The sequence below is a fragment of the Mobula hypostoma genome, chromosome 5 (genome assembly GCF_963921235.1).
Source record: "Mobula hypostoma chromosome 5, sMobHyp1.1, whole genome shotgun sequence".
NCBI lineage: Eukaryota > Metazoa > Chordata > Chondrichthyes > Myliobatiformes > Myliobatidae > Mobula > Mobula hypostoma.
In genome coordinates, this window is record NC_086101.1 from 87,324,854 (window position 1) to 87,346,842 (window position 21,989).

The window sequence follows — 21,989 nt, forward strand, 5'->3', positions numbered from 1 at the left end:
CCAAAGCCTCCGCCTCCCTGGACTGCACACTAAGTATTCGAAATATACTCCAACAAAAAGTTTATACAGCTGTAATATGACTTCCCAACTTTTATACTGAACATCCTAGCTGATGAAGGAAAGTATTCCATAATCTTATATTATTATCTACTTGTGTTGTCACTGGCAGGGAGCATTATTAATTAATCAAGTGCAGTTTTCATCCAAAGAATCTAAAGTGAGACTCCTTGATTATTCAAGACTTGCTCAAATGAAAAGTTTAATTTGATCCTGATAATTGAAATTAATTTCCCACCATTATTGTCAAACTAACTGGTCTGGAATTTCACCCATTCCTTACTTAATGGTAGAGCATCAAACCTGTATCCAGTGAACATTTAACAATTGAGATCAATGTCAATGTCCTGAAGAATGGTCTCGGCTCAAAACGTCAACTGTTCACTCTTTTCCATAGATGCTGCCTGGCCTGCTGAGCTCCTCCAGCATTCTGTGTGTGTTGCTTTGGATCTCCAGTATCTGCAGATTCTCTCATGTTTGTGAGATTAATGCCACTGCTTTGCTCTTAATTCATTCTTTAAGTAAAGACAGGGGCATTCTTTTTGGATTGGAAGTTACTTTTGTTGAAGCCACTTTTTTTTAGTTTACCTTCTCGGACTATATTTTACTGCCCATAACTTTATTTCCTATTAGTATACTCTTCTTATATCCTGAAAAAGTTTCTTCTGTGAAGGTGCTTGAAAAATACCCATCAAGTACTTCAGTCATGTCTTATGTATCTCAGGAACGTTTTCCTTTGGGGCTTTATGAGGCACACTTTCTTTCCTGGTGAATCATTAAGGCTTTTTCTAGTTAGAAACTGATTTTGGGTTCAGTTCAGATACAATCATTTCTTGTTCCTCTGCTTTGCTTCCTATATTAATGTTTTCAAATCTCTTTTGCGCTTTGTATAATTTTCTTTGCTATTAATTTAATCCTGCTCTGAGACTTGCTACAACTAGCCTTGACTGCTTTAAATAAAATGTTATTTTGTTCGTACTGTCTGGTATATTAGCTTAGGCCACTCTACCACTCCTTTAAAAAATATAAGTCTGCCTGGTTTATGCCTTACCTATCTTGTTCTGAAATTCTTCAAATGCTTCACTATGTCTTTTCCTGCTAATCACCATTTTCCATTTGCCACTAAAATTATATCTTTCTGTTGATCAGCTTTACCTTCAACGTTTGCTGATCTCTCTTTGTTATTCATTTAAACTGCAAAGAATTGTGAAGGGTGAGAATACTTCCTGTAATTAACATTTGTGCTATTTCATCTGTATGTTTAATTTTGATTTAAATAAATCATGTTAATATTTTAACTCCTACACAAACAACTACTGAATCATTCTCTTTTAAAATAGCTTTCCTATTTAAAGCAGAACAGTTTGACAGAATACCAAATGTGTTCACTGAAGGGAGAAAGGAAAAGCTTTCTGGGGAAATATGAATGATATACAAATGTTGTAGATACTAAGAAAATGCAATTAATACAGTTTTCAAAGCAAATTCATCTTTTTTTTAACAATGTTATTGTTTCTATTATCCTTCCAGCCACTAGATCACCAGGTATTTGTCACCGAAAACAATTTCAGTGTTATATGGATGGTAATTGTGTTCCACTGCGATGGCATTGCGATGGAGACTGGGACTGTGAAGATGGTAGTGATGAAAACAACTGCGCAGGGAATACAAGAACATGTGACTCGCATTCTGAGTTTACATGTAAAGACACAGGTATGATTAATATCTTAGAGTCTGCACTGGACCAATCATAAATTACTTTAATGTAGCATTTTTGGATAAACAATCCCAGCTATGTTCTATATTCTACATCCTATGCTGTATCTTCTATATTCTATGCTCTATGATTGAAGGTTGGTAGAGTTGTGGGAAGTGTCGAAGGTTGGTGTAGGTTTACAATGGAACATTGATAGGATGCTGGCCTGGGCAGAGCAGTGGCAGATGCAGTTCAACCCAGAGAAGATTAAATTTGAAGGTAGAATACAGAGGTAATGGTGTGATTCTTAGCACTCTGGAGGAGCAAAGAGATCTTGGGATCCACACAATAGATCCCTCAAAGTTGCTGCTCAAGTTGATATGGTTGTTAAGAAGGCTTATAGGACGTTGGTTCATTGGTCTGCAGTTGAGTTGAAGAGCTATGAGGTAATGTTGCAGCTCTCTAAAACCATGTTTAGACCACATTTGGAGTTTTGCCTTCAGTTCTGGTTGCCTCATTATAGGAAAGATATGCAAGTTTTAAAGAGGATGCAGAGGAGATTTACCAGGATGCTTCCTGGTTCAGAGAACATGTCTTATGAGGATAGTTTGAACAGACCTTTCTCTTTAGAGCAGAGGAGGATGAGAAATGACTTGATAGAGCTGTATTAGATGATAAGAGGCAGAAAGCAAGTGAACAGCAGGAGACATATTTTCTAGGGAGGAAGTGACTTAATACAAGGGGGCATAATTTTAAGATGATTGGAAGAAGATATGGGCAGGATGTTAAGGGTAAGTTTTCCACACAGTGGTGGGTGTGTGGAGCGTGCTGACAGGGGTAGTGGTAGGGACAGATCATTAGGGACATTTAAGAAACTCTTTGATAGGCTTATGGATGATAGAAAAATGGAGGGCCATGTCGGAAGGAATGGTTAGATTGACCTTAGAGTAGGTTAGTAAGTCAGCATAAGTCATAAGCTGAAATGCCTGTATTGTGCAGTAATGTTCTATGTTCAAAATTATGTTCTATGTTCTTATGAGGTGGTTCCTTGGAGTTGAGGAATACTTGTTTCCACTTGACCTCTATGAGTTCTAAGATGATCGATAAGAGCAATGTCAGGGACTCCAGACTCTGTTGGACAAGAGTTTTAAGGAGGTGGATGGGTGGATAGTGTTAAAGTGAAGTGCACTTTCTACAGTTAGCACAAGGCTTCCACATACTCCCAACAAAGAAATAGAATGTTTCTGCTCCTCTGTTTTGATCAGTCACATGCCAGAGTTTCCACAGCAGAGGGTATGGGTAATACATATTTTTAAGGAGGCTTTAGAAACATTTTTTTTTCTGTTCTCTTAGTAATCTCTTGCTCTGATAGAGTTCAGAGTTTTGTTCGACTTGTGAGTCTGGTGCCAGACATGAGGATGTTTTAACCTATTCATTGAAAATGACCAGGGGTAAGTAGGACCCCTCTGTTAAGAACATTGACCTGAGAACAGATGATTGTCTGACCAATGAATTTAGAAGATTATGCAAGGTCAATGGTAGCAATATTCTGCAATGCTTTGAGGTGCCACTCTTTGAATCCATGTTTCTGAAGCATCGAGTTGAACAGGAATTGCTGTTCTGTGGCAACTCTGGATTTAGTGCTGAGCTTGAGGCCTTGACCTTCAAGCAGTCTTTTCAATCTCTGAAGGTGCACAGAAGAGCTTGGCAATTTCTTTATCATTGGCTGATAATAATGTTATTGGATATGATGTTCATTTTTGGGTCATACAGGGTCACAAGGTTATTATACACTGTCAGATTTTAAAAAAACTATCAGGGTGATGAATAGGTCTGAGTCTGAGGGCAATGTCTCAGACAGAACTGAATGAAAGAGATGGCCTTGAATGCTAATTAGTAACGTGCTCTGGATTGTTGTTAACAAACCAGACTTTGGAATGGTTTGTGCAATATTTATAAAAAAAAACAAACACTCTACAGGTCAGGCAGCACCTGTGGGGTGGAGATAGAGTTAACCATTTCAGGCTGGTGATCTCTGATCACAACCGGGATGAGTTATAAATCAAACATGTTTTAAGTTTCAGAGAAGAGGCAGAGAGAATAAATTGGCTCCATCCAATCATAGATACTCTTTTGTCTTCACCCCTCCTATGTTGCAACCTAAATCATGTTTCATTTTTAACTTCTCTTCATTTTGAGTAAAAGCCTTTGACCTCAATTTTAACTGTTTCTTGCTGGAGATGTTGCCTAACATATTGAGTATTTATTGCATATTTTGTTTTTATTTCTGAATTCCAAATCTGAAGTAGTTATTTTTTCAACAAGAATGCAGTTAATCATAGCAAGGTACAACTAACCATCACTGCTGTGTTGGTGTATCTATGAAAAATAGTCTGTGGATGATGTACAGTAGATCAGTGGCTCACATAGAGGGCCATATTGCCCCCTCTCCCCTTGGGGCAGTGGGAATTTCTAAGTCGTGATAATGATAAAGGGGGCAGTGGGATATGCTTGGTAGCAAGGGGCAGCTGAAGGATGACAGGTTTAATTTAAGAAATTAATAGTAGATTAAAAGCATTTGATCCTCGGTACCTCATAATTGATTACTATGATCATGTGATCACCTCATCACTGTTCTCTAAGACTTTGCTCACAGTGCATTATGGTTGTTGAAAAGCAATGTGATACTTCTGTGTTTGGCATACCATGAGAAATGTGGACTGAATAAATCGTAAACATGAGAAATTCTGCAGATGCTGGAAATCCAAAGCAACACATGCAAAATGGTGGAGGAATTCAGCAGGTCTGGCAGCATCTATGGAATGAACAAACAGTCAATGTTTTGGGCCGATACCCTTCTCCAGGACAAGAAAGCGTTTTATTTCCGGGCCCAGCCCACACATTATTGCCATTCACTACTGTAGTACAGTGTTAGCTAGTACAATTCCCATACTCTAATTGTGCAGTGTTGCGCTTCCTGTGAATTAGGGTATGGTTTTCCTGTCCAATGATCTTGTCCACTTTCTGTAGCCAATGGCCCAATTGACATATTGCTGCCCCACTTTGTGTACCTTTAGGCAGAGTGTCAGATTTTGACCTGACCTATGATGATATCATAACTTTCCCCTTTATTGATCACAACGTTTGAGGTTGGACTTGAACAACAGGCGATGGACCACGGTCATTAATCTATAACGAAAACAGCAGAGGCAGGTAAAATGAAAAGGAAATTTAGACAGTATTGTGTGGCATGGACTATCTGAAATATGGATTTATACCAGCACTAAGCTACCAACAGCAGCCAATGTGCCTGTTGTGAGAAAAAAATTTTTTGAAAGGAGGCAATGAAACCATCCAGTTTCCTAGAACATTTGAAAATAATACATTCTGATAAAGCAAAAAGAAACTTGGCTTATTTTCAGTCACTTCATGAAAACTTTCAACAACAGAAACCACTTCAAAACATGTTTACCAGCACTTCACAACCAAATAGTTGATTACATCAACTTCTGTGTGGACTGCAATGTTCCGATGAGAACTGTCCTTTGTTATTCAAATTACAAGCCATGGGTGACAAAGGACATTAAGGACATCCTGAACGCTAAAGAGGGCGCTTAGAGATGGAAATAGGGAGGAGCTTAGGGCAATACAGAGTGACCTGAAAGCCAGGATCAGGGAGGCTAAAGACAAGTACAGGAGGAAACTTGAGTGGAAACTCCAGCAGAACAACATGAGAGAGGTCTGGAGGGGGATGAGGACCATCACTGGGTTCCGGCAAACTAGCAACAGAGGAGCGGAAGGCAGTGTGGACAGGGCCAACGAACTTAACCGGTTCTTTAACAGATTTGACATTGTGGCCCCTGCCCATCCCACACATGAGCCATCTGTTGTCGGCCCCCAACCAACACATATTCCACTCTCCTCTCCTACCCCTCCTCACAGTCTCCCACCCTGTTCTCATGACTATACCACTTCCCCACACGAAACCACCACGGTGTGCTTCACAGCTCTACTGGTGAGAAGACAGCTGAAACGTCTCAACCCAAGCAAGGCTGCAGGACCGGATGGTGTCAGTACCAGGGTGCTCAAAGCCTGTGCCCCTCAGCTATGTGGAGTTCTTCGCCATGTATTCAACCTGAGCCTGAGGCTCCGGAGGATTCCTGTATTGTGGAAGACGTCCTGCCTCGTCCCTGTGCCGAAGACGCCGCGCCCCAGCGGCCTCAATGACTACAGACCGGTGACATTGACCTCCCACATCATGAAGACCCTGGAGAAACTTGTTCTGGAGCTGCTCCGGCCTATGGTCAGGCCACACTTAGATCCCCTCCAGTTCGCCTACCAGCCCCAACTAGGAGTTGAGGATGCCATCGTCTTCCTGCTGAACCGTGTCTACGCCCACCTGGACAAGCCAGCGAGCACTGTGAGGGTCATGTTTTTTGACTTCTTCAGTGCGTTCAACACCATCCGCCCTGCTCTGCTGGGGGAGAAGCTGACAGCGATGCAGGTGGATGATTCTCTGGTATCATCGATTCTTGATTACCTGACTGGCAGACTACAGTATGTGTGCTTGCAACATTGTGTGTCCGACAGAATGATCAGCAGCACTGGGGCTCCACAGGGGACTGTCTTGTCTCCATTTCTCTTCACCATTTACACCTCGGACTTCAACCACTGCACGGAGTCTTGTCATCTTCAGACGTTTTCGGATGACTCTGCCATAGTTGGATGCATCAGCAAGGGAGATGAGGTTGAGTACAGGGCTACGGTAGGAAACTTTGTCACATGGTGTGAGCAGAATTATCTGCAGCTTAATGTGAAAAAGACTAAGGAGCTGGTGGTAGACTTGAGGAGAGCTAAGGTACCGGTGACCCCTGTTTCCATCCAGAGGGGCAGTGTGGACATGGTGGAGGATTACAGATACCTGGGGATACGAATTGACAATAAATTGGACTGGTCAAAGAACACTGAGGCTGTCTACAAGAAGGGCCAGAGCCGTCTCTATCTCCTGAGGAAACTGAGGTCTTTTAACATCTGCCGGACGATGCTGAGGATGTTCTACGAGTCTGTGGTGGCCAGTGCTATCATGTTTGCTGTTGTGTGCTGGGGCAGCAGGCTGAGGGTGGCAGACACCAACAGAATCAACAAACTCATTCGTTAAGGCCAGTGATGTCGTGGGGATGGAACTGGACTCTCTCACGGTGGTGTCTGAAAAGAGGATGCTGTCTAAGTTGCATGCCATCTTGGACAATGTCTCCCATCCACTACATAATGTACTGGGTGGGCACAGGAGTACATTCAGCCAGAGACTCTTTCCATCGAGATGCAGCACTGAGCGTCATAGGAAGTCATTCCTGCCTGTAGCCATCAAACTTTACAACCCCTCCCTCGGAGAGTCAGACATCCTGAGCCAATAGGCTGGTTCTGGACTTATTTCATAATTTACTGGCATAATTTACATATTACTATTTAACTATTTATGGTTCTATTACTATTTATTATTTATGGAGCAACTGTAACGAAAACCAATTTCCCCCGGGATTAATAAAGTACGACGATGACTATGACTAAATAGCAATGGTTTGCTTGCTTCATACAACATCTTATTTCTCATGCTGAACCTGGAAACCTCATACAATTGGAGAAGAACTGATTCTGCCAGCAGTAAGAAAGGTTCTGAGTATGATTTTATATAATTTACCAGACCAAGTAATTAAAGCGATTCTGCACAACAACTCCTCAGCAATGACCTGGACCCGCTGCAGTTTGCCTATCATCACAATAAATCAATGGCAGATGCAATCTTTATGGCTCTTCACATGGCCTTAGATCACCTGGACAATCCAAACACCTATGTCCCGATACTGTTCATTGACTATAGCTCAGCGTTTAACACCATCAATCCCACAGTCCTGATCAATAAACTACAGAACCTGGGCCTCGGTATCTCCCTCTGCAATTGGATCCTCGACTTCCTAACAGGATATCTGCTCCTCGCTGTCAATCAACACTGGCACAACTCAGGGGGTGTACTTAGTTTTTCTTTCCATATAATCATGTAACACATTGTACTCTATTTGTAAGATAAGGGAAAACATGACACGCTGACTGTAGTTTCTAGGTCTTACTTACGTATTCCATCTTTACCTTAATGATTTTTTTAGTTGCCTTCTGTTGGCTTTTAAAAGCTTCCCAATCCTTTACCTTCCCACTCATTTTTGATCTATTATATGCCCTCACTAGCTTTTATGTTGACTTTGACTTCTCTGGTTAACCACAATTTGTCACCTTTCCTTTAGATTACTTCTTCGTCTTTGCAATATATATATCCTTTGCCTTCTGAATTTCTTCCAGAAATTCTAGCCATTGCTGCTCTGTCATCATCCCTGCCAATGTTCTTTACCAATCAATACTGGCCAAGTCCTCTCATGCCTCTGTAGTTCCTTTTACTCCACTGTAATACTAATACATCTGACTTTAGCTTTTCCTTCTCAAATTTCAGGGTAAATACAATCATATTATGATCACTTTCCCCTTAGGGTTCTTTTATCTCAAGGTCCCTAATCAGTTCTAGTTCATTGCACAACACCCAATCCAGAATAGCTGATCCTTTGGTGATCTCAACTACAATCTGCTCTAAAAAGCAATCTCGTAGGCACTCTAGAAATACCCACTCCTGTAATCCTGCTGCAACTTTATTTTCCCAATCTACCTGCATATTGAAGTCCCACGTGACTATTATCCAAATTGAGAATGTAACCTTTACAGCATTGACAATCTCATTGTGAAAATGCGTTATTTCCTGAGTATATCATTTGTCAATCGATATTGGCTTTCCTTATGAATCAAATAAACAAGTAAAACGCATGAAGTATGCAAAAGATGATGAATGGCATTGGCACCTTTCGCAGGTTTAATGGACATGTTTTGCTGACATCAAAATTGACTTCTTCAATCTACAGAAATCTTTTCCTGATGATAGAAAGGAAAACTCTATCTGTAAGAGAAGGGAAAACATTACACGCTGACTGTAGATTCTAGGTTTTAGTCTTGAGCTAGATTAGCATTGTCATGATTGAGCTGCTGCCTCACTCTGCAAATCCACGTAAGAATGAAGTGAAAACAGGTTTATGCACAAAAGTGCATAATCAATGTGACTAGTAATCATATATAGAATCTATCTAAATTTGTGTATGCAATGCACAAACCTATACATGAAATGTACTGATGAATATTATTATGCTCAGAGGGAGAACTGCTTCACTTCAAATGAGATGTTCTTTAGCCATAGCAAGTGGCTGCAGTCTTCTGACCTGAAATTCACCCAATCACTGTTAACAGCAGCGTGTTGCACTTGAAATGCAAATTTTGGAAACAGAGTCAAGAAGTTGCCATTGTTTTTGCAATACTGAATACAAATGGACTGCTAATTGTGTATATTTTTTCCTTTTTTTTCATTTTGAATTCTCTTCAGTTCTCATTTCCTACTCATTACAAATGTTTTTCAAAAGTACTCAGCCCATTTTCTGTTACAGTCACATCTAACCAATTTTAAAATATATGCATTTTTTTGGTTCAAGTCCTGTAGCTAACAGTTAAACGAACTGATTCTGCCAGGTAGTATAGGCTTTTCTTACCTTTCCAGTCTATTTGCCCTGGCATTACTTTCTATCTTTCTAGTTTCTGGCCCTGTCATACTCCAAAACTAAACTATCCTCCACACAAAGGCCATTGCTAGCTCTCCCATTTTGTCACAAGATCAAGAGATAAACTGCAAGAAGTTCATGAATCCATGTAAACTTGGCCATGTGCCTCATACACAATTATTGTTACCAAGGTGAAGCATCGAGACAGCTTAACAATTTCATATCTGTTCAAAAACAAAAAAAGAAATTAGTTAAATACATACCTGTATATTGGATACTGATTCTGAAGGAAAAGGTTAACACAGATCTGATGCTTCCAAGCAAATACATTTGATAGATAACTCATCCATTTTGTATTAACATTTATTAGTCAAGATTAAATATATATTGGACACTCGAATATCAGTGGCAAAATGACAATCAATATTCATAGATTTAAATTAATCTCATGTAATGCAATAGTTATGAAAAATAATATCTTTGAGATGGTTATTTGTCAGTTGTAATAATGTATCACAAGTATTTATAATATCTAGTTCATTAAGTAGTGGGAGAGTTAAATACAATCAAAACTAGCATTGGATACAATTTGGACCTCAGTCTCATCACTGATCATATCCTGAAAGTGTTTAAATAGAATGTATATATTTTTTTAAATCTCAAAATATTTCTTCAATGCCTGCTGTTATTTCTTTATTGATAAAAGTTTTATTTCCCAATCTATCTTGGATTCAGACCCCCTCATGTGTTCAAAGTTCATTGTGGGTAAGATTTGTTTTGTCTTGCACCAAACTTCTTTCTAGAAAAAACGAAACTTAGATTTATATTAGGTAGCTTATATGTAAAGCTGTTTAGTATAAATTTATATTAAATTTCTACCAGGCAGCTCTGCATCTGAATATCAAAAACATCATCACTGATGTCTTATTTTATTAAATAGATTTCAGTAAAAAAAATCATTTGTTCCTTTTGAACAGCCTCTTTATCATTAAGATTTGCATTGTATATTAAGGACATAAATGCAGCTGGAAAGAAATGTCAGGCAGATGTCTTACAAATTTAACATTACTGGTAAGAGGAAACATATGACTAAAATGGCTTTATTGCTTTTCAGTGGCATTAATACATCTTTATGGGTCACACTAAATTTGTTTGTAGAAGTTGCAAAAAGTAAGGTATAAGAGCAAGAGTGGGCTGTTTGGTATTTCATCCTGTTCCATCATTAAAGAAGCTTACAACTGATCTTCTTCCTCAACATACAGTGTCCTGAAAAAATATTCAACCACCACAAATATTTTCACATTTTAAAAATATATTGAAGTAGAATTTTTTGAGCTGGTCTACAAAACATTGTGCGTCATGTCATATCAAAAGGAATATTCCAGCACCTGTCAACAATTTACTAAAAATTATAAACCAAACTTGTGAGGCTGAAAAAATACTCATCCTCTTTGTAATTACTGTACTAACTTTCCTCACGTGTGATACTGCATATTACCTTTAGATGTAGAAAATTAAAGGATCTCCTGAATAAATACCCCCTCTCTCTGTAAGGTCCAACAGTGTTGTCAAAAGACCAAACCAAACTGAATACAAAAGAACAAAAGGTCAGACGTCCCTCTAAACTTTGTCACTGAAAAAGAATAGCTTTTGTAACAGAGGCTGCTGTGATGTCAACAGTCACTGAGTGAGTTGCAGAAGTCAGTAGCTGCAACTAGAGTTAAAATTCCTGGCTCCACAATCACTATGGTTTTGAACAAAAAAGAATATTTATGGAAAAGTAGGAAGGAAGAAACCCTGGCCAAAAAAAAACATATCCATGCCTGTAAAGATTTTGCAAAGCATCACTTAGATCATATTGTAAAGATCTGGAAGAATGTCTTGTGGTCGGATGAGACGAAAGTCGAACTTTCTGGCCTTAACAATAAGTGTGGCGTAAATCTAATACTGTGCATCAGCCAGACAACATCATCGCTATTGTAAAGTATGGTGGAGGTAGTATCATGTTATGGGGATGTTTTTCAGCAGTAGGGACTGTGGTCAGGATTGATGGGAAGATGAATGCTGTTAAATACAGAAAGATTCTGGATAAAAACCTGCTAGCCTCTGCCTGGAAACTTAATCTAGGGAGGAAATTTGTCTTTCAGCAGGACAATGCTGAAAGACAAATTTCATGCACACTGCCAGAGCAGCCGTGGAGTGGCTCCAGCTGAAGAAAATTGATGTCCTTGAGTGGCCCAGTCAGAGCCCTGACCTTAACCCGATCAAACATCATTGGCAAGACCTTAAGACTGCTGTCCACCACCACTCTCCAACTAAACTGGCACAGCTTGAGCTGTTTTTCAAGTAGGAATGGGCAAATCTTACTCCATCACATTGTGCAAAAGTAGTAGAGACTTATCCAAAAAGACTACTGGCTGTAATAGCTGCAAAAGGTGTTTGGACTGAGCAGTGAGCAAAAGGGAGATGAATACTTTTGAGCTGCTGACTTCTGAATTTTTAGCTTTTAATTTTAGACTCTGCTGTGAAAAAATATAAGCATGCGATTTAGAAGTAAAACAATCAGTTAAAATTGATCAAAAATCCTTGGTTGTAATACTCATTTATGTGAACAAAGGGTTGGAAGCTGAATACTTTTACAAGGCATTGTAATTACCCTGTATAATTATCGTATCCTTTGCTTCCTCATTTACTGCCTTGAATGAAATCTGATACTGTACCTCTAGAGTCCTTTGGGCTAGATAATTCCAAATATTCACTGAACCAATGAGCTACACAAAGAATTTCATTTTCGTTCTATATGGTTTGCTTATTTTGACGTTGTGACTGACCCTAAACTCTTAAGTCAGGGCAGCATTCTTTCTGTATCTACTTGTTGAGCCACAATAATTTTGAAAATTTCAATTGGCTATTTCTCATTCTTCTAAATTCTGGAGAATCAATTTCTCCTAATGTGACATCGTAGGAGTCAGTGCTTATATTCTCTGCTGTTCCCAATCTACATCAGGTCTCACCAATATAGAGAAGACTGCACCAGGAGAACCAGATACAATAGCTGATTCTGACAGACTTGCAGATGAAATGTTATTTCAACTGGAAGGACTTTTGGAGTCTTGAATAGTGGTGAGGGAGTAGGTGTAAATTTCCATTGTTAAGATTGAAAGGCCTGGTTTCAGATTAAACTACATCACTTTGAAACTATCTAAAATTCCATTATATTAAGATTGCTCTTTCCTTGAGAACCATTTAAAAAGGATTATTAATTATTCTTTTTCTCTTATAATACCAGCAAACTTAGTGTAGGCTGGCCTCTCACCTGCTCCTTAACATACTGATGTGGAAATCCATGAGGAAATATACTCCAGGAACTGGTTGTCTATGTGATTAGTACTGTTTGATTTGTTTACAGGGCTGCCTAGGATTTCTGCATTATCCATTACATGTATTTGTAATTTCCACATCTACACAACATTACTGTCACACTTCAAAGGCCTTTTACCAAGGTTTTCTGCTCTGTTGCTGCCTTTGTCCACCAAGACTGATTCTAAATCTACTCTATAATCAGCCGTCAACATCCTTTCCAAATCCTGTACTATTAACAATGCTACCCTGCTTCCTTTTCCCTTGAATGTCGAATACACTGAAATATTTAGTTTCCACATTATTCACCCTACAATCATGTTTATGTAATGAGAATTATGTCATAACCACTTCTGTTGTTAATTCATCCACCCAGGTGTAGGTGCAGTTTACATCTCTCTATCATGCTTTAAACTGAACCTGTCAACATTCTTTCTTTCTTTTTCAATCTTTTTTATTGAGTTTCAAATTGATAAGCATAACAATGATAATGATATAAAGAGATCGGGATTACATTAATAACGGTTAACGTATACAGACACTGACTCTGGGTAACATATTTAATTTAAGCCTCCCAATCTCTTAATAACAGAACATGAAAAAGATTCAAAAAAAATTTTACCCCTACACTAAAAAAAACAAAACAAAACAGAACAAAGACTGGGCTGCCATATTTCATCAGTTAAGATCATTATTTGTCATTAACTCCGCTCCTCTATACACAAACAAAAAGTTATTAAAAAGGATTCGGAAAAGGTCAGTTTACATCATATGAAAATGTTGAATAAGTGGCCTCCAAGTTTCTTCAAATTTAACCGAAGGATCGGGGTACCACACCTAATTTTTTCAAAGTTTTAACATGTTATAGTTTGGGAAAACCATTGAAATGTAGTAGGGGAATTAGAATCTTTCCATTTAAATAAAATGGATCTTCTGGCTATTAATGCAACAAATGCAATCAAACGACAAGCTGAAGGGGATAGATGACTAAATTCTATCGTTGGTAGTCCAAAAATTGCAGTAATAGGATGAGGTTGTAAATCAATAAGCAAAACTACTGAAATAATATCAAAAATGTCTTTCCAATATTTTTCCAAAACAGGACAAGACCAGAACATATGTGTAAAGGAAGCTACCTCAGAATTACATCTGTCACAGACAGGATTTATATGACCATAAAAACGAGTTAACTTATCCTTAGACATATGGGCCCTATGAACCACCATAAATTTTATCAAAGCGTATCTAGCACACATTGAAGAAGTGTTAACTAGTTGGAGAATTTTCTCCCATTTCTCTATGGGTAAAGATACCTGAAGTTCTCTTTCCCGTTCATTCTTAGTTTTATCAGACATACCTAAACGTATTTTCGTAATTAATCATCAACAATTGCTATTAAACTCTTCTGAAAGGAGTTTAAACCTAAAATATTTTCTGTAATTTCAGTTTGATGTGATATTGGAAAAGTAGGTAAAATAACCGTCATAAAGTTTCTAATCTGTAAATATCTGAAAAAATGTGATCTAGGCAAATTATATTTATTAGACAACTGTTCAAAGGACATGAGACAATTATCAATGAATAAATCATGGAAACATATTATTCCCTTTGTTTTCCATAAAAGAAAAGCTCGATCAGTTCTGGATGGTTGGAAGAAATAATTGGATATAATAGGACTTGATAGCATAAATTTATTCAATCCAAAAAATTAACGAAATTGAAACCATATTCATTTTGTATGTTTAATTATTGGATTAATCATTTGGTTATTCAGTTTAGTAACTGCAAAGGGAAGCAAAGACCTTAAAATAGAAGCCAATGAGAACCCCTGTGCAGACTCACACTCAAGGTTCATGGACATTGAATTTCATCCAAATCTTGTGTCCAGAATTAGATTATGAGGATACTTAGTCCTCGTTTATTGTCATTTAGAAATTCATGCATTAAAAAATGATACAACGTTCCTCCAGAATGATATCACAAGAAAACACTGGACAAACCAAGACTAAAACTGACAAAACCATATAATTATAACATATAGTTAGAACAGTGCAAAGCAATACCATAATTTGATATAGAGCAGACCATGGGCACGGTAAAAAAAAACGTCTCAAAGTCTCAATAGACTCATCATCAGACGCAGGCAGCAGAAGGGAGAAACTCTCCCTGCCATGAACCTCCCAGCACTGTCAACTTGCTGATGCAGCACCTTTGGAAGCATCCGACCACAACAGACTCTGAATCCGTCCAAAAACTTTGAGCCTCCGACCAGCCCCTCTGACACAGCCTCTCTGAGCACCATCCTCTGCCAAGCACTTCAACCCCGCTCCAGCCTCCGAGCAACAAGCAAAGCCGAGGACTTGTGGCCTACTTCTCCAGAGATTCTGGACCACACAGTAGCAGCAGTTGCGAAACAAGCATTTCAGAAGTTTCACCAGATGTTCCTCCATGCTCTCACATCCGTCTCCATCAAATCAGGATTGTGCACAGCACCCTACTTCAGCACCGGAGTGGCTGCTGTGAGCTGCGTCACGCCGCCATCTTCGATATCAAATGTTAGATCTCGAATATTAATTGCTTAATAATAGAATCTAAAGTTCAGCAATGCCAAACCGGCATCCTTTTTTGATTTCTGTAAATATTTCTTACTTAATCTAGGATTTTTTTCTGGCATATATATATGAAGAAATTTTAGAATCAATAATATAAGAAAAGGATTTAGAGATGAAGATTGGTACCGCCTAAAATAGATACAGAAATTTAGGTAGAATAATTATCTTAATAGCATTGATTCGACCAATCAATGATAGGGACAATGGGGACTATTTAGTAAGCAGTTGTTTAACATGATCAATTAAGGGTAAAAAGTTAACTTTAAATAGATCCTTATGCTTCTTAGTAATTTTAACACCCAAATAAATAAAATAATCAGTAACCAGTCTAAATGGTGATTGTCTATAGATTGGAACTTGCATATTTAATGTAAAAAGCTCACTCTTATTAAGATTCAATTTATAACCCGAAAAACTACTAAACTGAGCAAGTAGTAATATTACTGCAGGGATGGATTTTTCTGGATTAGAGATATAACAGGTCATCTGCATATAATAATATCTTATGCATCCCATTCCCACGAATAATGCCAAATATATTGGGTGAATCACAAAGAGCGATTGCCAAGGGCTCCAAGGAAATATCAAATAGTAAAGGGCTTAAAGGACCGCCCTGTCTAGTACCTCAAAAAAGACTAAAAAAGGGGGATCTCTGATTATTAGTAAGTACAGAAGCCAAAGGTGTATGACATATCCATTTAATCCAAGATATGAATTTTGGGCTAAAATTAAATTTCTCAAGGATGTTAAATAATTATTCCCGTTCAACTCTATCAAATGACTTCTTGGTTTCAAGTGAAATAACACATTCTGGAGTTTTAGATGAAGGAGTATATACAATGTTCATCAACCTCCTAACATTAAAATACGAATAATGACTTTTAATAAATCCTGTCTGGTCATCAGAGACAATTTGTGACAATACATTTTCCAATCTAATTGCTAATATTTTGGAAAAAAATTTGGAGTAAACATTTAACAAGGATATAGGTCTATATGGTGCACATTCAGTGGGGTCTTATCTTTTTTAGGAATTAAAGAAATAGATGTTTTATAAAAAGATTGTGGTAATTTACCTACAAATAAGGCATCCTTAAAAATTCTACATAACCAAGGAGAAAGTAGACTTGAAAAAGATTTTAAAAATTCTACTCTAAATCCATCCAGGCCAGGTGCTTTACCAGAATCCATCGAGGAAATTGCTTTCTTTATTTCTTTTTCCGTAATAGGTGCATCTAATGTTAAACATTCATTAAGTGGTAATTTCGGAATATTCAATTTTCTTAAATATTCATGGTAGAATCGTCAGGAAATTCTGATTGGTATAAAGAGGTATAGAATTCTTGAAAAGATTTATTAACTTCATCATGGTCAACCGTCAAAGTACCATCCCGTTTACGAGCTTTAATAATCTGATGTTTAGCTGAAGCAGCTTTCAATTGGTTGGCCAGTAATTTACCCGATTTATCACGATGTATATAAAATTAACTCTTAGTTTTATGTAAACAACAGGAATTCTGCAGATACTGGAAATTCAAGCAACACACATCAAAAGTTGCTGGTGAACGCAGCAGGCCAGGCAGCATCTGTAGGAAGAGGTGCAGTCGACGTTTCAGGCCGAGAGCCTTAGTTTTATGTAATTGATTTTCAATTGGGGATGTTAATAACAAACTATGTTGCATCCGAAGTTCAACTCTCTTTTTGTAAAGCTCCAAATTAGGAGCAGCAGAATAGTTTTTTATCAATTTCTTTAATCTTATCAACTAATGTGTTCATTTCATTATTTATTTGTTTTTTCAATCCAGCAGAATATGAAATAATTTGCCCATGGATATATACTTTAAAAGTGTCCCATAATATCCCACTAGAAATTTGTTCTGTAAAATTAGTTGAGAAGAAAAGGGCAATCTGTTCTTTAATAAAGTTGCCAAAATTTAAGTCCTGAAGCAGAGTAGAATTGAACTGCCATTGTCTAGCACTGAAAGATACATCAGCTAATTTGATTGATGGTTTCAGGGGCGCGTGATCAGAGACGGCAATTGCATCGTACTCACAGGCTGTAACAGACGAAACTAATCGAGAGTCAATAAAAAAGTAATCAATTCTAGAGTAATTATGATATACAAGAGAAAAGAATGAGTACTCTTTATCGTTAGGATGTAAAAAAACCTCCAAACTTCTAAGATTTCAGAGTCAACTAAAAAGGAATTAATAAAAATAACGGATTTGTTTGGAAGTACCTTACTGGGTGCAGACCTGTCCAGCAAGAGATTCAGGCAACAGTTAAAATCTCTGCCTATTATCAACGTATATTCATTTAAATTAGGAAGAGATGCAAATAAATGTTTAAAGAATTCAGGATAATCGGTATTTGGTGCATAGATATTAGCCATAACAACTTTCTGGTTATAAAGTAAACCAGTAATAAACATTCGGGTCTGAAATTGTTTCATAGTGATCAAATGAAATCGAGGAGACTATAAAAAATAGAGACTCTTTTCACCTTATTCTGTAAATTGGAGTGAAGTTGATGCTCTTTCCAAAACCTAAAAAATCGCTGATTATCCTCCTTCCTTACATGAGTTTCCTGGACAAAGATAATCTGAGCACTCAGTCTATGAAAAACTTTAAAAATCTTCTTCCGTTTAATCGGATGATTAAAACCATTCATATTCCATGAAACAATGTTAATAATATTATCCATTGTACTTGCTAAACTATATGGTATGTAAAGGGTTAATGTTACTGCATAGGAAACTCATGAATCAGGAAGCGGGAAAAAGGTTTAAAGGGGAAACGGAAGTCACGACAATTCAGACGTACTTGTATTTTCAGATCAGCCCAGATAGAAAAAAACTAAACTAAAAGTAGCCCCACCTTCCCACCCACAAAAGCCCGAAAACTGGCCAATAGACAGCCGAGAAGCTTCCTTACCCCCATCTCTCTTGAAGGCAAGTCTCCAAAATTAAAATAATGCAAAACACCACCCACAGTCAAAACATTGAGAAAAGAATGCCATAAAAAACACCAAACAAATGTTTAAAATAAACAGCCATTTGCAAAACATTTTGAAAGGCAAGATCTTGTAAAGTGAAACAGAGTACAATCTTATTAATATTTCACGAAAAGAATCAATCACCAAATCAGATTCTTAATTATATCAAAAACAAACAATTGAAAATAATAAAATAAAATAATAAAGGGAGGAAAAAAAGGAACTTGAACATAAAAACATGATAAATAGCCATATTTCAAAACAAAATACAAGTATTATCAAAGCAAGGGCAAAATTCTTCAAACTTTAAAAGTTCAGATCTATGAACTGGTTATTAACTTATAAACCAAATGAATACAGACATGAGGAAACAGTAATTTTATTAGACAGCTGAGATCAAATGTTGATCCTCAAGGAATTGATGAGTATCGTCCACGGATTTAAACCAGTTATGTGATTTATCAGGCAGAACAACCCTTAAGCGAGCTGGAAGTAGCAGAGCTGGTTGGAACTTTCTTTGATAGAGCTCAGACAATACCGGTCTAAAAATTCTTTCTTACTGAAAACTTATTTGCTGTTTGCAATTAAGCATTTCTTTTGCTTATTTTCACGGCAAGCTATATTTCTAACTTTTATTTCCAGCTTTGACTTTCTTCCTCCTGACTTTTAGGTTCTGATTCCTCCTGCTAACTCAATGAAATCCTCTCCAAAAATACTAACAGACCTCCCTGTGTGAGAATGTTAGTGCAAATGCCATTGAGGTTTAGCCTGAATGAATTTACAGGTCATGTCCCCCAAGATCTCAGAAATGTTAAAATTAAGATTTTCATTTTGAAGTTCACAGAACTTTATTGTCACTTTAGTGTGTGTTTTATCACAAAAAAATCAATGCTTGAGTGTGGTATTCTTGGTTAACTATGCAAGCCAGCACACCAAGGAATATACCCATCAACTATAGGAACTCTTCCAGCTACCGGAGAGTAATACTACTGGATGAATGACTACTGGAATGATAGGAAAAGTTTTAACTGAGCACTTCCAGGGGAAGTTGGGGAAAGGAGTAAATGCACAGGTACATTGGGATCCAGATAGGGTGGCGAAGAACTGTGGCTTTACAATCTGCAAAATAAGAACACAAGAATATAGCACACAGATTATTCCTCGTAGTTCCTCAAACCTGCCCAGTAGTTTAATACAATGATTACTGATCTGCTCAGATCTTACCTCCAGTCTACTCTGCTGTCATATACAACCCTGTATTCCAATTTCTCTCCAAAATATGTCCAAATCCTATTTAAATAGTGCTGTTGCCTGCTCATCCTTCAAGGACACATAAATTCAGAAATTCAACACCCTTTGTGAAGTTCTTACGCTACATATTCTTCATATATTACGACCATAGAGATCTTCTGAGACAATAGATATCTTGCAAGGCCACAGCTAGAAAAACATAGCAGGGATGTTCCTGTAATTTATTATACTAGAAGACACTAGTCTATGAATGCGTGTCCTTAGGGGAAATATTGTGATGTGGCCCTGCCTGTTTTAGAGGATCAATGGAAAAAGAGCATGGAATATCAAACACTACAGCACAGTACCAGCCTTTCAGTCACAATGTTCTGCTGGCCTTTTAACCTATTCTAAGATCAATTTAACTCATCCCTCCTACAGCACATAACCTTGTATTTTTCTATCATCCATGGGCCCGTCTAAGAGTTTTATAGATGTTGCTAATATATCTGCCTCTACCACCATCCCTGGCAGGGTGTTGCACACACCCACCACTCTTTGTTTAAAGAACTACCCTCAAACATCCACCCTATACTTTCCTCCAAAATATACTGTAAATTGAGTTTCTTTTCTTTGAGCATGGAGACTGGGTGACCTCTATAAATGCAACGAGGAGTAAACTATGAGATGTGGTGAAGATAAGCAGAAGCAACCTGGAATGATTATGAAGCTAGGCAGTTGAATAACTGTAAACCTGACCTCAATACATCTAATGCGCTTTGATGCTGGTGGAAGCCACAAATCCTTTAGAGCACACAAAAATATATATATAGTTTGAGTGCCGATCCTTTAAGCATCATGATTTCAGGAAACACAAACTAGTTGTTCTGTGAGGAAGTAAGAGTAATTGGTTTGCAGAATAGTGGGTTTGATTATCTCTCACTGAAGGAGAATTTCACCTGTTGCATCACTGTCAATGCCATTTATAGGAGCTCCATGCCAAAGGAAATCAGTAGAGCAAATAAAAATTCCACCGCAAAGTCAAAGATTGAATTTCCTGACACATGCTAAGACATCCAAAGATTATTCAAAATTGCTCCTTTTAAGGCTAAAGCATTTTCAACTCTATGCTACAATTTTACTTGGAGTTATGTGAAGTTATTTTGAGGTTTTGAAGTTTGAAAAGTCACTGAACTAGACCAAACAGACATGAAAATGCAGATGCAAAATATGACCCAAAGCCACATGCATTGTCTTGAATATATATGGGATGGAAGGGATGGAAGTCATTAACACATTTATTACATGCCATTCTGGAGTGCACTGAAGCCAGAATGAAGGCTTGGAGTTGTTCTGCATTCTATCAAACAAAGTTGGGAAACTTTGATTTTTTTTCAGGTCTGATTGTTTTCTTATTTCCCTGATGGAGTCTATGCTCCTAGGTATGCCCTCAGCCCTTTGGCTGGAGGGTATTTTTGACTTCCGTTTATATTGGCAATTTGAAAGGTTCCTAATCATGCGCTCATTACTATATTTATTGATTATACTTGTGCCCTTGGGCATCTCACTTGACTTTGAAAGTCAGTGAAGCAAACAATTTATTACACCCTGACTATGCTATAAATTGTTGCAAAATCATAACCAAAAAGAAGCAAGAGTACATTTTTTACGAGTTATAGACTAAGCATTTGCATGTTAGAAAAATAATAAGTACAACCAACCTGCTAAACTGTAATATGAACATGTTTAGGCACACTGTCTAGATACTACTCTTTATGTAGTGGTTTCCTGCAAACTATCCATATTTTCTGTTTATGTGCCTTCATTTCACAGATAGGCTATAACTAGTTTGAATAGGAGAAGGTGAACAATATTTTTAAAAGTTATGATCAAAACAAAAATAATTTCACATAATTTCTGTAGGTACTCAGTGAGGCAAGAATGAGTTGTGGAGAGAGACATTTCAGATCAGAACTATAGTATAGGGTCAAAGATATTTTATCAAAACTTTTTTATGGGTTCCAATGAAAAATAATTGACCTGAAATATTAATTATGCTTTCTTTCAGCACAAATGCTAACTAACTGAGTGTTTCCTATAGTTCATGTTTGTTTTTTTTTTGCTTTATTTAATTATTTATAGTTTTTAAAGTCAAGCTGCCAGTCCAGCAAGAATGCAGACCAAGGTTGCAGGTTGCTTAAAACTCCTTGGCTTTTTCTCAAGTAATTGGGCTTACTTTTAAATCGACTTTTCTGGTGGTAACCAAGTTAATGGCATTTAAAGAAGAGAAGAAAATATCATTTTCTGCCTCAATCTTGCTGTTTCTAAATTTCAGACAATAAGCGCCACTAGTCTCTGGAGTCAATTTTAGACACACAGATTAAGCTTTAAGATCT

General features: G+C 37.5%; 1 protein-coding gene across 3 annotated transcripts in view; it reads left to right on the forward strand.

The window, feature by feature from the left end:
* LOC134346855 (low-density lipoprotein receptor-related protein 1-like) overlaps window positions 1-21,989 on the forward strand; it is a 2,119,020-nt gene that overhangs the window by 1,385,293 nt on the left and 711,738 nt on the right. For all 3 annotated transcript variants that reach the window (XM_063048628.1, XM_063048629.1, XM_063048630.1), the window contains one exon: window positions 1,588-1,770. In XM_063048628.1, the coding sequence (XP_062904698.1) occupies window positions 1,588-1,770 (183 nt within the window). The remainder of the gene's footprint in view (window positions 1-1,587; window positions 1,771-21,989) is intronic.